This window comes from Panulirus ornatus, chromosome 42, assembly GCF_036320965.1.
Source record: "Panulirus ornatus isolate Po-2019 chromosome 42, ASM3632096v1, whole genome shotgun sequence".
NCBI classification, from domain to species: domain Eukaryota; kingdom Metazoa; phylum Arthropoda; class Malacostraca; order Decapoda; family Palinuridae; genus Panulirus; species Panulirus ornatus.
In genome coordinates, this window is record NC_092265.1 from 24,364,911 (window position 1) to 24,382,303 (window position 17,393).

Below are 17,393 nucleotides of genomic sequence, written 5' to 3' on the forward strand. Positions count from 1 at the left end.
CTCGCGCACATGAGGGGGGAGGGGGTTGTTATTTCATGTGTGGCAGGGTGGCGATGGGAATGAATAAAGGCAGACAGTATAAATTATGTACATGTGTATATATGTATATGTATGTGTGTGTATATATATGTATACGTTGAGATGTATAGATATGTATATTTGCGTGTGTGGACGTGTATGTATATACATGTGTATGTGGGTGGGTTGGGCCATTCTTTCGTCTGTTTCCTTGCGCTACCTCGCCAACGCGGGAGACAGCGACAAAGCAAAATAAATAAATACTTTGTCACTGTCTCACTGTCTAGCAAGGTAGCACAAGGAAATAGACGAAAGAATGGCCCAACCCACCTACATACACATACACGTCCACACACGCACATATACATACCTATACATTTCAACGTATATACATATACACATACACAGACATATACATACAGACACATGTACATAATTCATACTTGAATGATTTATTTATTTATTTATTTATTACAACCTGAAATATGAAGGTTTTACATTTACTCACCAATCTTCCCCTTATAGCAAACTCTTATCTGTGTTCTCAGGTCGTTTTCTTCACCCTCTGCGGGGCTCCTCACGATTGCCCCTGTCACTACTGCAGATGAATGGTGTAGACACCTCTAGCTGGAGCTCTCGCAGACCTTCCACAAGATATGCACTTCGCCAGTTGCCTGGATCACGGGTTGATACACCCATTACCAGACACCTGCATCAGGTAACTCCTGCCTGGCTAAGGCTTATGATGAATGAGACTCTGCCACCGTACCAACAGAGGCTTATGGTGAACAAGTCTCTGCCACAGTACCAACAGAAAAAACAGTTAAATCATAATTCTTTCCCCAGTAGCTTGGCCAGACCAACACAGCCCTCCCTACCTATCAGATATATAAAACAAACTACCTCAACTGAAAGACCAGAGAGACTTGCAAGGCTAATGGGTTCTGCTTCTCAGCTGAAATCCATTCGAACTAGGCTTGGTCCAAGTATTCGGGCAAGGTGGCAACCCATCCCAAACATGATCCAGGGTTCTAGCAGGACTTCACATCCAAATGGTGCTGGATAGAACCTACGAATCCCTTTCAACTGACTGTGATAGCACCTCAAACCAAGATGCAACTCAACTGAAAATGATAGAAGGATTCACTGATGATTTTACCCAGTGACTGTTTACCATGACACCCTTGGTTTTGGTAGCAATGCCTATCATCTACATTTAGGCTCTGTTACCTTTCTGTCATAATTAGTGCCAAAAATTGAACTTAAAAATGCAAATTAACTGGAGTCCTTGCAGTGCATTGGTTAGTGTTTTAACCCACAAGTCTAAGGCCCAGTCCTGGATAGGGCAGCTGGCTAAAAGACCACCCAGCTACTCATCCTCCCATAATGGGATAATGAAGTAATAAATGTCGAACATGGAGATGTGCTAAATGCTACCAACTACTACCTACTTAGTTTAAAGGGGGAAATGAGAAACGTATCTCTTTCAATAGAATGTAAAAAGATTTATTGTTTTCAATGTCTATTACAAACACTGTCTGTGATTGACATGAGGGATAGAAAAGAAATATTTCTCTAAATACAAGGAAGTCACCAACTTAGGTGTGCTGTATTTCATCCAACTACTTGTACTACAAAAAATAATTTGAGTGGTGATTAATTGAGGCATTCTGGACAGTATCCTCTATTCCTGTGGCACAATATTCATAATGGCATGTTCAAACAGCATTGAATGCTTGTCACAAAGTAATTATATGAAAATTAAAAAAAAAGTGAAAGTCAAAAATTAAGAGTCCACTAATAAGACAAAAATGTGAAAGATTAATGGTAGTAGGTCAGAACATATTTAAAAAGATGAAAAAAGTTTATGAATAACAATGAGGATCTGGACCCAATAAAAATTTTAAGATTTCCCTGGTTCCTTTCTCCGCTGCCAGACACCACTAGAATGTTCACAACCTTAGAGATTGCCTTTTTGCACTCCCCTGGCAGTGGCAGCAGTGCTCTAGGGACCAGTTAAGTATGTTTGTGAGTAATGCCCCATCCTTTGAGTTGTAGGATATTATCTTTTGGTAAATCTGGCAGCACGCACACCCACGCCGGAGCGACTTCTTAAAGCTAAATAGTGTCATCTAGGCCGCGGCAGTTTTTTGAGACGTCCAGTTCGGGAGGAGATGAGGGTTTGGGGTGGCCTGTAACTAAACCAGGCATTTTTTTAGGTAAAGTTACATGTTGTCCTGAACCCTATGGAAGTGTACGAGCCAGTGCATGATTTCATATTTCTGTAATGTTTGGTGTAATGTGAATGACTGTATGTTAGTGAGTGTGCATGTTAAGAAATTTACAATGGAGGGGGCTGATATATGTCATTTACAGTTTTAAATTATTTATAAAATACTTTACACATTTTATGTATACCTTTCTTCACTCTGACTTAATTATCATGAATATAAACATAGCAATCAAATGCCTTTGATAATTCATATCCCTGATCATATAAGCTATACATACATACATATATATATTCATATATATATATATCTGGCAATAAATAACCAATTTTGGGAAGTCCCCATTTTTTTGTGTTGGGAGAAAGAGATTTGGCTTAAAATGAGCCTACAACATTGTACCACTGTAGCCCCCATCTCCCCTGAATCCCGTCTAATATGAGGAAACCTCTTTATTAACAAAAACATAAATCAGATCATCTGTACAACTATAAATTATAATTATCATTCACTTGTACAGCTGGCTCTGCTCGTGAGTCCAAGCTCTCGGTCCCAGCAACATAACATACAAGTGGTTGTTGCAAAATTTAGTAGCAAGTTTATGCTGTGGACACCTTGCAGCGGTACGGATGTAGAGCAGGCAGTCCTTGTGTGGGGCAGAATCATCACTGGGATTCTTCAATGCTGCAACTTGCATTTACTTTTAATACTACATTGTACTGACAGGCATTCATGAGGCACATCAATTGATTTTATGCATCACTAGCTTAGTATTATGGTTACCATCAGTCTTGCAACACTTGTGGACTTAGCTTGCAGCAGATGCATTTCAGATGTCATGACAGTCTTGGAACATGTAAATCCATCACAATGATACAGTATTTAGTTGCACATGCTCCTATTCCATCATCCCACCCCTCCCCTCCCTTTCCCCACAGCACTCTCCCTGCCTCCTTGCTGCAACTTATGGTCCACACCACCATTCCTGCTACAATCTTGTACTTTGAGGTGACATCTACACAACTTTACCCTCAGAGTAAAGTTTAAGTCACAGCTCACAGTGAGGGAGTTTGACTCTCCACCGACTTTCACAGCTTCTCACCCCCATCAGTCTGAGGATAATCTCTGGCTAAGAGACAGGGGTAAGAATACCACGTGTTAGGACCCTCCACTCTCTTCTAGTTCACACTTGTACTTGTTATAGGGTGCAAAAGGTGGTCGGGAGGGGTCATCAATACGCACTATTCTTGTGGAGTTAGGTCGTAACCCATCTGTGTGTCCCAAAAACCAATCTGTGGCAGCTCGCTGATCTACCTCAGACACATGTCTTGAGCACCAATCACCATGCCATGATATTAAGCCACTGCGCATCCTTCGACTTACATGTTCATGACTCTGTGGGAAGAAAAAAAAAAAAAAAATACCATGAAATATTGTGCAAACTATGACTTTAAAAATTTGAGTATCTCTTTATGTATCCTCCCAAACCTACTTTCTGGGTTCTGAAAGAATTACCTACATTATCTCAAACCCAAGCTATTTAGTCCAAGTTTGGGATGTAGAAGGTGTTTAAGGAAAAAAATCTACAACATTAACTAGAACCCTATTCAATAGCTTACCTTGACCACTTCCCATGAACTGGTTGAGCTCTTTCACAGCACTTCAAACCCGTAAATCACAAACAATCCAATTTATACAAATCAATGCATGCTTCTCTTCCAACTGAATGTTCAGACTGATACCCCAAAGCCCTTTTTACAAATCCATCAATCTCCCTTATGGTTTCCCCTTTCCTCTCCCCACTTCTGACAGGAATATCTTCGTCAGTTTTTCTTCATATATTCCAAGTGCTTGAACCATTTCAGTACACACTGATCTGCTCTCTCAATCATGTTATGTCATGTTGCTGGACTCTCCCTACTTGAGGTTACACCATGAAAGAAAAGTAACCTGTGGCAAGGCTGTATCATCCCCAGTTGATGAAAAAGAGTACAAACACATAAAAAAACTCTCATTTCAGAGGAGTCCTCCCAGTCCCTGGAATCAAGTGTTGCACAGACTTGGAGTTGTAAGAGGTCTTAGGTTATATAATACTTTGTAAACTACCATGTCATTATTTACATTATCAACTCTCCTCACATCATAAATTGTCCTCAAGCACTTCATTTCCAACAAGTCCATTATCTTCTGTTCTGGATTCAGGGTCCAAGATTCATATCCATACAACACTATCAGGAATACCTTGCCTTCAAATGTACACAACTTTGCCCTATAAGACAATGGCCTCTCCTTCTACACAAACCTCAGTGCACTAAAGACCTTAGCTTCCTCTTCCACCCTATAAGTAAATTTAGCCTCCATGATTCCATCTGTTGTAAAGTCCACTTCCAGGTATCTAAAGCATACCAAACCTACTCTCAGACTACTCTGTCTCATATCCCTGCTTCTGTTTATTATTATACATGTTTGCCATTTTCTGCATAAGCGAGGTAGCAACGAGTAAAGACAAAGAAGTAGCTTCAATAGCTCACATCTACACTCTGCATCATGTATCTTGCTTGTTTCTCAATGCTGTTGTCCTCTGGTATTACACACTGTGTGTCTTATTTATCCATGGGTGATCAGGTATTTTCATTAATTTGTCCAATTTACTTATGATGGATTTTGCTCTTATAAATATCTCATCTCACTGGATAGTACCCTAAAGTTTCTTCATCTTTCTCACAGAGCACTTGCATGTTTTTGTTTGTTGGTTCTTTCCAGCAAATTTCCATAAATACTTATGATTTCATTACTATTCCCATATGTTAAGCCTTTTAAAAGTTTTAATACATTAGTTCTCTGTCCCTCTATTTCCTGCAAAGCAAAGACAGCAAAGACAATCATATATATTTCTCTTCCTCTTTCACGACTATATGGTTGCTGTTCTGATCTTTCATGGTAGTTCAAGAATGACATTTCCATAATTTTGTAGTTTCTTGATTCCCAATACCTAATTTCTGTCAGCAGTTTTCATATACGACCATAAAACAACAAAGCAGCATTCAATTTTGCTTCTTAAACACACACTGAATATATTCATCATTACTTTCCTGTCTTTTAAATGTTCTATCATTCATACCACCCATTTGTATTTTTTTTTTAGTATCTTTTCACAGTGCTCTTTAACTCTTAAGTCTGCAATTTATGATGAATACCAGATTCTTCTTGACTTTGAGTCGGTAATTTATGATGACTACTGGACTCTTCATTACATTCCAACCTGTTTTCTTCTGCCCATTCTTCAATCAAACCCAGGTCTTTTTGCAATTTTTCTGAGTCAGCTTCTGATCCAATTATTCTACTGTTGTCAGTAAAATATCCCACTCAGAAGGATATGGAAGGACAGAATGACAAAGGCCTTGGGGTATTAAGGCCTAAACATTCAGTGGGGTGAGAGATTTGGAATGGACAGAATGAACTGAATCAGTAAGTTTCATGGTAGGTAACACTGTGTCAATAGACTAAACTAAGGTATATGAAGCTGTAATGGTAGACAATAGAGGAAGTTGTGGATAGTAAACCGGTTTTGGTAAACTATGCATGACAGCTAGATTCAAGATGTGGGTAAATGAAGTCACTACTGCTTGTTTGTTCCTAAAATTACCTAGATAAAGTATAAGTCTATTTAAATATGGAAAAAAAATCGCTAATATCTTTTATCTGAATTAACACTGAACATATTCCAAAAATTATGCAGTTTTAGGGAATCTATATATAAATATATATATATAAAATTGTATCTTGGAAAAAAAACTGTGATACTGTTCATGTTTGTGGAAACGAGAAACTTACTTGTTTGGCCCGCTTGAGTGCCTGCTTCTTGTACATGTATGAATCACTATTGACTACAAACACCATCTTGAATGAAGACAGGTTGAATTTGCACTGTGTGTTGTCGACAATGTCCATTTCAGGACATACTGGAGGCTTGATGTCCTCTGCACAGCCACCCCTGGAAAGGATCCTTTAGTGAGAATTTTTGTTTTGGGTATGAATACAGAGCACCACATACAAAAGACAACTCATATCATGTGAAAGAATCTCTATTCCATAACTGAAGGCAAAAATTGTTAAAATGAGACGATAAATTTAAGTGAGGTGATATAAAACCTTGCTGAGCCTAGTCCTATTCACAATTTCTATGTTTATTGAATGACTATAGTTAGTATAAAGCTTTCAAATTTATTATAGTAGGCCAAGTGAAAATTTAGTTAAAGTGCTGCGGTCATGTGGAGAGGACACGATGATAGTTGGTAGAGAAGACGCTTCACGGCAAGTCAAAATTTTGGTTCAGACCTACACTTGCTGTGTGTGTCAACCACCCAAACAAACACTGAACAAACTAGTCACTTTAACAAGCTAGTCCACTCACACGTATCCTCTACTTAACATAACACATAGAGGTAACATTTTTCCAATCATCATGTTCAAAAGGAGTATGATTTCAAAAGGAATTATTTTCAAATTAATCTATATTTTTGTGCAGGTATTAACTATGGTAAGTATGGTAGGCTGTTTTACAAGTCAATTCTTGAGGACTTAAGATGGGACTATTATAACATCAGCTTAAAAATTCTCCATACTAGTTACTACGAGGAAGAAGAAATCCTAATGCTTAAAACATCCTTGCATTTATGAACACATGCATAAAAATAAAGTATGAGATCTAATACAATGATGCAAATTCTTAATTAACATTATCATTTATGCTTTAAAGGTAGAACATTTCTTTTACCTATGTTTGCCATTTCCTACATCACCAAGGTAGCACCAGGAATACTGAATGAAATGACTTCAATTGCTCACTCCAACTCTTTACATGTCATGTATAAAGCACCAAAGCCAGAGACCCCTATCCTCAACCAGTCCTTATGGACCTTTCTATGGTTTCCCCCTAGTGCTTCATATACCTTGACCAAGCCCAGTGACAGCCCATGTCACCTGTAATTCACAGTTCCAATCCACTCTATTCCTTACACGCTCCCACCCTCCTGCACATCCCAAGCCTTCATACATCTTTCACTCAATCCTTCCATCTCCTAGGTTTCCCCTTCACTTTGTTCACTCAACTTTTGACACATATACCCTATTAGTCAGCCCCTCCTCACTTATGCTCTTCATATGGGCAAACTGTTTTAGCACCTTCTCTTCAGTTCTCTTATACATTTATTCCTCATACTACCACAACTCTCTCTTACCATGTTTCATATACGATCAGCCCACTTTACATCAAATAGTCCTCTGACATTTCATTTCCAACATATCCACCCTTTTCTATGCATGCTCATCTCCACCCTTTTCTATGCATGCTCATCTCCACCGTTTTCTATGCATGCTCACCTCCACCCTTTTCTATGCATTCTCATCTCAGGCCCATACCTTGAAGCCATACAACCCCTCTTTCCACGAACTCCTTAACGACCCAAGCACTTTATCCCCACCTCTCACCTATACCTACATTTCCATGGTTCCATTTGCTGCTATGTCCACTCCCAATTATCTTAAAACATCCCACTTCTAGATTATCTCCATTCAAACTCACATCCCAACTATCCACTGCTAAACCTAACAACCTTTCTTTCATTTACATTTACTCTCAGCATATCCTTTCACACACTCTCCCAAACTAAGATACCATCTTCTGCATTTGCTCACTCTGATCTGCTACCAAAGATGTGTCATCAGCAAACAAGTGACTCTCCTCACAAGAATCTCCATCTCACAATGGACTGAATACCTACCTTTCTCCAATACAGAGTTAGTCATGATGATAACACATAACCCTGCCAAAAACCCAACCTTCAACTGGAACCACTCAACCTTTGCTCTTTCTACTTGCAAACATGCCTTACTCTTGAGATAAAGAATTCACTGGTTCTAGCAGCTTTCCTCCCATGCCATATATAAAATAACATCTTTCACAGAGCATCTCTATCAACCATGTCATAAGCTTTCTACAGATCTATACATGTCACATACAAATCCTTTTGGTTATGCATTTCTTACACAGATTCTTGAAAGTAGACACCTGATCCACCTATCCTATATAACACCCCAGAAGTGGTCCTCCTGAGTCTGATGCTCTGTGGATGCCACAATCCTCTCCATTACCACTCTCCCATATAACTTAATACATTCAACAAACTGTAAGACAATGGAAACAAAATCACTCTAATAACATGAAATTTTGTGATGTATCAGAACAACACACTAAAAAGTGTGGAACTATGGCCTGAGTGCAAGTTCAATGCCACTGCACAGTTTATTGCTTGTTTTACCTACACCAAACAGTTGATTAGTGATGCATATTGGTTAATCTTCAGTAATAAATCTTTTCATAAGTTATGATGTGACTCAGATAATTTTTTCATATAAAAATATCAATAATTTGTAAAATTACCAGCCGCAACAGTCAGATGCAGTGTTCTCTAGGTCAAGTGGGTGGTGACAATGCTGTCTCCAATTTTGCTATAATCACCCTCACCTGCCTCTTCTAGTGTCCATAAAACACCTCTCCACAAAATCTGAAGACAGATAACCATCATCAAGTAATTCAGGATCATTTGTCTTGTCCTCTAAATCTAGCCACAAGCTGCTCCATTTCTTTCCAAGAAAACTCATAAAAATGTACAGACACTGGCAAGGCCAGAGGATAGCTGACTGAAGGAAGGCATTATCACATACTGCCACCTATCAGGCTTGGCAAGTAGTCTTGCAACAGTGATACAAAATGATGTCAACATATCCATCTAGAGGAGTTGCTTGGCTTGAATAAATATCCATTTGCTATAGTTATGGATACATATCTGTCTAGAAGAGTTGCCCAGCTAAGGTAAATATCCATCTGGTGTGGTTATGGGGTTAACTACTTCAGGGATATCAATCTAGCAGTTATCTCAACTGTGCCAGTACTAACTTCCACTGTCAGTTAGATAATTAACCCAGAAATAAATTTCAGTTTTGTCCTTTCTTAATGCTATATTTTCTAGGCCTCATTTCATTTGTTTATCCTAACCTAGCTTTTGCTGGTGATGTTATATACTATACTGCATGCCTCTTCCTCAGGATCTAGATTTCTTTAATCACAATATATACAGTCATATTTCACCTTACTGTCTATTTCACTTTGACCCTCTAATGCTAAAACTCTTGAAAAAGAGAGATCTTGACCTTGCTGTTTGTCCAGGGCTGAGTATGTCAGCCATGCTTGTTTCTGTACTTTCAAACCTAGTGACCATTTTAAGAAAAGTACCTTACCTCTATGTATTTTCTAACCAAATTATCTATATATCTGATGCATGTTCCCTCTGGGAACTCCCTTCATGATTGTAATGTTCATCTGCAAATTTCATTTTACAATTTTCTAGATCATCATTTCACTTTGAATTAATATTCATGATGTTCAATTTATATAAATGTCCAGAAGTATGAATCTGTGACAAACTGTTTCTCTTAACTTTCATTCACTTATTCTAAACCTGTAAATATTTTCTATCTATCTATTTATATCTCTGACACCTGTTCCAACTGGTACTTCCTCATAGGGGTGGCCACAGCAACAGCGTTTCTATAACTAAAGAATTCTAGTGCTGCTTCTTATTCTTAGCCTTTTGTGCCTGAACCTTAACAGGCCACTACCAGAGGATAAATCTAGCATAAAGCTCACAGAGGCTCCTACCTAATGTTCCTAATGACTTCTTATATCTAATGCTCCAACCTACTACTTCTAACTAATGTTTCTATCTAATGCTCCTGCCTAAATGTTTCTACCTACTACTTCTATCTACTGCTCCTAAGATTTTGCCAAAAGGCAGGGCTAGCACATAATGCTCACCGCAGGAAAATCTAGAGTTAAGAGGAGTAAGATGGGTGAGTTAAAAGTAGTCAAAAGGTACACATCACAAGGATAGAAGAGTGCAACTTGACAATGACTAAAGTGCTGGCTCACTAAGTAGATGTCCCTAACCCTCCCAATACTCAGGCGGGTAGTACTAATAATATATCTCCCTGGTTGTTGGCTGCCTACCAACTACTACCTACAGATCTTCTCATCAATACTTCTCATTTTCCAGTCACTCTTTGGGTTTAATTAACACATGATTATTCCTCAGTAAAGCAGTGGTCTGTAACTGCAACTCAACAGAAATCTCAAGGTATTCAGTTCATTCACTTCTAATATTTGTGCATGCATGGCAGGAATAGAGAAAAAGAGACTTATAACAGTTTTATACAAGCTGAATGAAGACAAATGGCCAAATTATGATTTCAGTATATGTGAACCTAAGCTTTCTAGGAGGCAAAGGGATAAATATACCAGTGTCAGACCAAGAGTTGTGGTGTAACAAAGGGGAAAAATTAAGTTAACCCCACCACCACCAAGCATGCAAATGAATATGGAAAACAGCCAAGAAAGTAATATATTTGCCTAATTGTTGTGGTGACAAAATACCGAATGGTCATGAAAGAAGTGGCTGCATATCTTAACATTCTTCAAGGCATTACTTTATACTCAAAGTAAAGCACACACTTTATGGTATTTTTGAAATTACAGTTACGTACACTGCACATAAAATCTACATAAGCAGAACTTTGTTCCTTTACATGCATGTACATACATAAATAATTTCATCACCGAAAATATCAGAAATATTACCACAATAAATGTTTTGATATCCAAAAGCTAAATTTTCATCACTTTTGTTATTCGTTTTCTGGCAAGAGGGTGGGCACTTACATATGAAAGTGCAAATTGTTATTGCATGTGATTCTATCATGAATGTCAATAACTGTGGAGCATGGAATAATTGCCATCTACTACGCTGCATATATACAATTATAATACTATAACAAAATCCCTGAGAGGTAGTGTACATCTAAAAACTAACCAAAACTTGTGGTATTTCTATGCATCTCGCTAACAATCACATAAATTGTCTAAAAATACCTAAATATACTAATACTGTTCTGCTGTCAACAAAATCATATTTATCTTCCTACTACACTACAAAAGTATAACGTACAAAAGTTTTTTTCACTATTTTGTTCATCGACTACCCCATTTATCAAACAAATTGTAAGAAAATGGGTGCATAACTGGAACATCATGCCAAGTCGATGCACATGCACCTTCCATGATGATCTATTGGTGACTGCAGTTCGTGCTATGTTTGTTAGTTTTGGTGGGAGGTTACTAAGACATCTATAAGTAAATGATGGAATCAAACATAAGTAGATTTCAAATGAAGGCAGGAACCTCTATTGCCATTTGATGCATAGAATAGTGAGCTCAAAGCACAGCACATGAAATGTACCACAAGTGATGATAGCGGATGAACAAGAACTATTGGATCTTTATGATTTTTTTTTTTTTTGGGGGGGACCAACATGGCACAAGCAAAACATTTTCTAACCATGGCCATCTCAGGTGAAGAAAGTATATGAAAAAGATTAAGTAAGTGTGTGTGTGTGTGTGTGTGTGTGTGTGTTGGTAAGTATATTCCTCTCGAGTGAGGTGTAAAACTTCCTCTAGAAATCTTTAAATTCTACTTACATTCTAATTCTGCCTTCTGGATATATGTCTAATATGTATATTGGGAATAACAATGTCTCAAATAAGACTTGAGAGGTAATGTACACACACAAAAAAAGCAAGATTTTATACATTACTCACTTTTCAACCTCTTGGCTGGTTTGTCTGGCTGCAGTTAGCTTTCTCCAAGAGCGAAGGTTGCGTGGTAAAAATACCGGCTTTCTGGACAGTTGGGCCTGCATAGCAGGAGACATCTGAGGAGTATGTTCTTTGGTTATGGGTATTCATCCCATTAGCAAAAGAAATTAAAGTTCAAATCAAGGTATGATGAATAACTAAGTGCAATAATGCTTCTATCTATATCAAACATGCTGTTTCCATAACCTAAATGGTATAAGATCAGTCTTTCCAAATATCAATACACCAAGTCTATAAAATCTGAACACTAAACACCAAAATCAAAAGTACTAAAGATGGAAAATACTAATACCTTAAATAAAAGTATGTACAGCAGCAGGGGTGTGTGAAGTCCCCATGGTTGTTTAATTTGTTTATGGATGGGGTGGTTAAGGAGGCAAATGCAAGTTTTAGAGAGAGGGGAGAGTATGCAGTCTGCTGGGGATGAGAGGGCCTGGGAAGCGAGTCAGTTGTTGATTGCCCACGATACAGCTCTAGTGGCTGATTTGACTGAGAAACTGCAGAAGTTGGTGTGAGTTTGGAAGAGCATGTGAAAGGAGAAAGTTGAGAGCAAATATGAATAAGAGCAAGGTTATTAGGTTCAGTGGGGTTGAGGAACAACTTAACTGGGAAGTAAGTTTGAATGGAGAAAAACTGGAAGTTGTGAAGTGTTTTAGATATCTGGGAGTGGACTTAGCAGCAGATGGAACCAAGGAAGTGGAAGTGTCACAGAGTGGGAAGGGGGTAAAGGTTCTGGGAGAGATGAAGAATGTGTGGGAGAGAACTATCTTGGAGAGCAAAAGTGGGTATGTTTGAAGGAATGGTGGCTCCAACAATGTTATATGGTTGCGAGGCATGGACTATAGATCAGGTTGTACAGAGCAGAGTGGATGTGCTAGAAATGAAATGTTTAAGGACAATATGTGGTGTGAGGTGGTATGTTTAAGTAAGTAATGAAAAGGTAAGGGAGATATGTGGAAATAAAAAGAGTGTGGTTGAGAAAGCAGAAGAGCATGTGTTGAAACGGTTTAGACATATGGAGAAAATGAGGGAGGAAAGATTGACAAAGATGATATATGTGTCAGAGGTAGAGGGAATGAGACAAGCAGAAGACCAAATAGGAGGTGGAAGGATGGAGTGAAAAAGACTTTGAGTGATCGGAGCCTGAACATACAGGAAGGTGAAAGGCGTGCAAGGAATGGAGTGAATTGGAAAGATGTGGTATATCAGGGTCGATGTGCTGTCAATGGATTGAACCAGGGAATGTGAAGCGTCTGGGGTAAACCATGGAAAGTTTTGTGGGGCCTGGATGTGGAAAGGGAGCTGTTGTTTCAGTGCGTCATACATTACAGCTAGAGACTGAGTGTGAACAAGTGTGGCCTTTTTTGTCTTTTCGCACGTGCAGGGTGGCAATGGAAATGGATGAAGGCAGCAAGTATGAATATGTACATGTATATATATGTATATGTCTGTGTATGTATAGGTATGTGTACGTTGAAATGCACAGGTATGTATATGTGCGTGTGTGGGCGTTTATGTATACACTTGTATGTGGGTGGGTTGGGCCATCCTTTTGTCTGTTTCCTTGCGCTACCTTGCGAACGTGGGAGACATTGATTAAGTATAAAAATCAATAGTAATATATATGCAGGGGCTGGAAATCCTCCCCTCCAGTTTTTACTTTTCCAAAAGAAGGAACAGAGAAGTGGGCCAAGTGAGAATTTTCCCTCTAAGGCTCAGTCCTCTGTTCTTAACGCTACTTCACTATTGCAGGAAATGGTGAATATGTAAGAAAAAAAAAAGTGTGTTAATGAGATGGCCTTGATTAGGGCGTCAGCTGCCCTTGCCATCTCAGCTACCATGAAAAAATATATTACTGTTAAAGTCACTAATACACTACATTCATATACAATTTTGTTTGTAAAGAAATAATACCAAATGACTCATTCCATCAAAATGTAAGGCAAAAGAAACTATTATTAACATATATATGAAAGCTACATCATCCACCTTTATTTCTGAAACCAGTGGAGCAATAGCCTCTGTGAGTTTTATAAGCTTAAGCATATTTCTAAACTGGTTCTTTCATTCACGAAGGATAAAAACAACATCAGTAAGGATTCAATAACCCTGAGTGTTTAGGATAACCGAAAAAGGAAATGAAACTGCGATGATCTTGGAGCATTAAAAGATTATAAATGACTAAGGATGGCTTCAAATTGCACCCTATCGAAGGCTTACATTAAGAATAAATAATTAGACAAAAGATGTCAGAAATTCTATGCATGGGATTCATGTGAGTACCATCCTCACTAAACCCTATGGTCACACAAGATCTAGCCTTAACATTTAAAGCAGAGTATCATTCACAGACATGAGATTTGTATGGCAAAGACCACTTTTAATCTCCTCCAAAGAAGGCCTCCTGAATTCATGACATTTGACATAGAAGCAGATCAGATCCACAAAATATCTCTTATTCATGAAAGAAATGTTACTTGCTGGGAAAGATCTCAAGTTTCCTGGATAACATAATGCATTCCCCTTAAGATCTGTTTCTGGTAATCTTCACCAAACACTACAGTGTGTAAATTTCCCTAATTCTTCTCTTGGAACCAATGATTATTGGGAGGGAAGTGTCATTTGAGTCAACAAGGCACTATAATGCCTGAGAAAACTCATCTTAGGACAAATGATAACCCATACTGAGCTGCAGAAGGCAGCTGTACCCCTTACTTAATGCACAGCACACACAACTTTTCACAAGTGGGGCCCATAAAGTTTACATCAGTAACCCACCAAAAGAGGTTCCTGTAGGACACCCTTGTAATATCACCAGCCAAAATTTACACACAAAAACATGATACAAGAACTCTAACAAGGAGAACTTTCAAACCTAGGAAGAATCAAAATCTTTTAAGGAAAGATAGGAAGAGGTTCCAAACCGACTGATGTTTGGGGCAGAGACAAGAATTATGGGGAAGATCATATTTGTGTTCCTTAAATCTCAAACAAGCTTCAACATTAGGCTCCTGATTCAAGGCTGAAGTGGGCTATGAGATAACTGAGAAGAAGCATTGGGACTCTGAAAAGGTCTCTGGAACCAAGGATGTCTCACCCACTTTAAGCTAGAGAGCTGCTGCATCCCATGACCCAATTAGCTGTGGAAGTTTCCCAAGAAGACTTATTGAGAGAGAGAAATATGGTTTAAAGAGTTCAGTCCACAATAAGGAAACCTGTGGAACTGCCCCTTGTTGAACATCAAAGAAACAGAATTAAGCAATATAGCATTTCCCTATGAGATACCCATCATAAGATTCAACATCCATAAAAGGGACCCTCTGAGAGCATCTGTCCTAAGAGACTTTATCATGAAGTCCATCTTGATAAAGCAGCTATCCATATATACATTGACTTGAATAAGAAACAAGGACACAAAGGCTTTTTTACCTTGACAGGACTTTTTTCTTATGCAATGAATCTACATGAGTCTTGTTCATCAATCTGCTTGATAATGTTAAAATTCCCAAGCAGCACAATGCAATGGAGACAATCTCATTTCATTACAAGTTGGTATCAGTTTTTCTAGCAAATGGAAATCATGATGAATGCTAAATTATATGATATATTTATCTATATCTACTTAATCGTTTCCTGCGTCAGCGAGGTAGCACAAGGAAACAGACGAGGAATATCCCAACCCACCCACATACACATGTATATACATAAACGCCCACACATGCACATATACATACATACACATTTCAACATATACACACATACACAGACACTTGCCGCCTTCATCCATTCCCATCACCACCCTGCAACACATGACATAGCTAAACTATGTCAGTTTCATTTGTGAAACTTCCCTCTACCTAAAAAGGTCATCTAACATCACATATCATTAAGTTTTCTGTAATAAGAGTTAAATAAAAGCCCTTCTTTCCCTGGTGTCGATCAAATACACATTTTCCAGCTAATCTAAAAAAAAAAAAATAACATAATAATGCATCCACAAGATGAAAACAAATGGATTTATATCAACACCTAAAGATGGGTTGTAAAAAAAGATATGTTGTATACATTATCTTGCAAGCACCACCACAATGTGAATATATGCCAACTTAATTTGGCATTCTTAACCAATCACATTAATTTCTTTCCATACAGTATAGTATTTCATTTCATTTACACAACACCTAATGTACAGTTGATCATTCTTTTTCAGAATTGATCACTGTTTCCCATATTAACACAGTAGTATCAGGAACAGCCAATAACAGGCCACTCCACTCGCCTCCATTCTCTACATGTCATGTGCAATGCATCAAAATCACGGCTCCCTATCCACAACCAGGCCCAACAGAACTTTCTGAAGTTGACCCGATATGCTTCACATGCTCTGCTTCATTCCACTGATGGCACACTGACTCAATTATACCACGTCATTCCAAATTACTGTACTCCATGCATGTCTTTCACACTCCTGCAAGTTCAGGCCCCAATCACTCAAAATCATTTTCACTCCATCCTTTCACCTCCAATGTAGTCTCCCAGTTCTCCTTGTTCCCTGCACTTCTGACAAATACATCCTCTTTCTCAACCTTTACACACTCATTGTCTCCATATGCACAAACCATTTCAACACAAACTCTTGTGCTCTCTCAACCATACTTCTCATTATAATCAAATTTTTCTTACCCTTTCATTACTAACTAGATTAAACAACCTCTCACCACATACTGTCCTTAAAAATTTCATTTCCAACACATCCACCCTCCTCTAAACAGCCTCACATCCATATAACATTGTTGTAACTTCCAAACATACCCATTTTTAAACCCTCCTACATAATGGTCTCTCTATACATTCACCAGCATTCCCAGGGCCCTGGCCCCTTCCCATCTTATGACTCACTTCTACTTCCATGGTTTCATTTGCTGCCATGTTCACTCCCATATATCTAAAATACTTAAAATGCTCCACTATTTATTCATTCAAAGTCACATCCCAACTAACAGCCTCACTTTTAATCATATTCACTCTTTAACTTTCTACTTTCACACACTTTTCCCATTTCAGTCACCAACTTTTACAGTTTCTCAACAGAATAACCACTAATTCTTCATTGTCAGCAAACAACAGAATCACTTTGCAGGGCCTCTCATATCCTCACAGACTGCATACTCACCCCTCTCTCCAAAACTTTTGCACTTACCACCCTCACTACCAATCTATAAACATAGTGAACAACAATGGTGATATCACACACCCCTGCTGCAGACCAAACTTCACTTGGAGCCATTAAATCTCCTTTCAGCATACTCATACACAAGCCTTACACCCTTAAAAAATACTCAATGCTTCCAACACCTCTCCTCCCACACCATATATAT

General features: G+C 38.4%; 2 protein-coding genes across 14 annotated transcripts in view; one reads left to right on the forward strand and one right to left on the reverse strand.

Annotated features, from left to right (window-relative positions):
* The window catches only part of LOC139761984 (astacin-like metalloprotease toxin 2), a 53,631-nt gene extending 52,024 nt beyond the window's left edge, over window positions 1-1,607 (forward strand). For all 7 annotated transcript variants that reach the window (XM_071686751.1, XM_071686752.1, XM_071686750.1 and 4 more), the window contains one exon: window positions 567-1,607. In XM_071686751.1, the coding sequence (XP_071542852.1) occupies window positions 567-1,084 (518 nt within the window). In that variant the 3' untranslated portion in view covers window positions 1,085-1,607. The remainder of the gene's footprint in view (window positions 1-566) is intronic.
* The window catches only part of Sin3A (SIN3 transcription regulator family member A), a 206,648-nt gene continuing 190,753 nt past the window's right edge, over window positions 1,499-17,393 (reverse strand). For all 7 annotated transcript variants that reach the window (XM_071686749.1, XM_071686748.1, XM_071686743.1 and 4 more), the window contains 3 exons: window positions 11,959-12,071; window positions 6,081-6,240; window positions 1,499-3,641 (listed from right to left, as the gene is read on the reverse strand). In XM_071686749.1, the coding sequence (XP_071542850.1) occupies window positions 3,405-3,641; window positions 6,081-6,240; window positions 11,959-12,071 (510 nt within the window). In that variant the 3' untranslated portion in view covers window positions 1,499-3,404. The remainder of the gene's footprint in view (window positions 3,642-6,080; window positions 6,241-11,958; window positions 12,072-17,393) is intronic.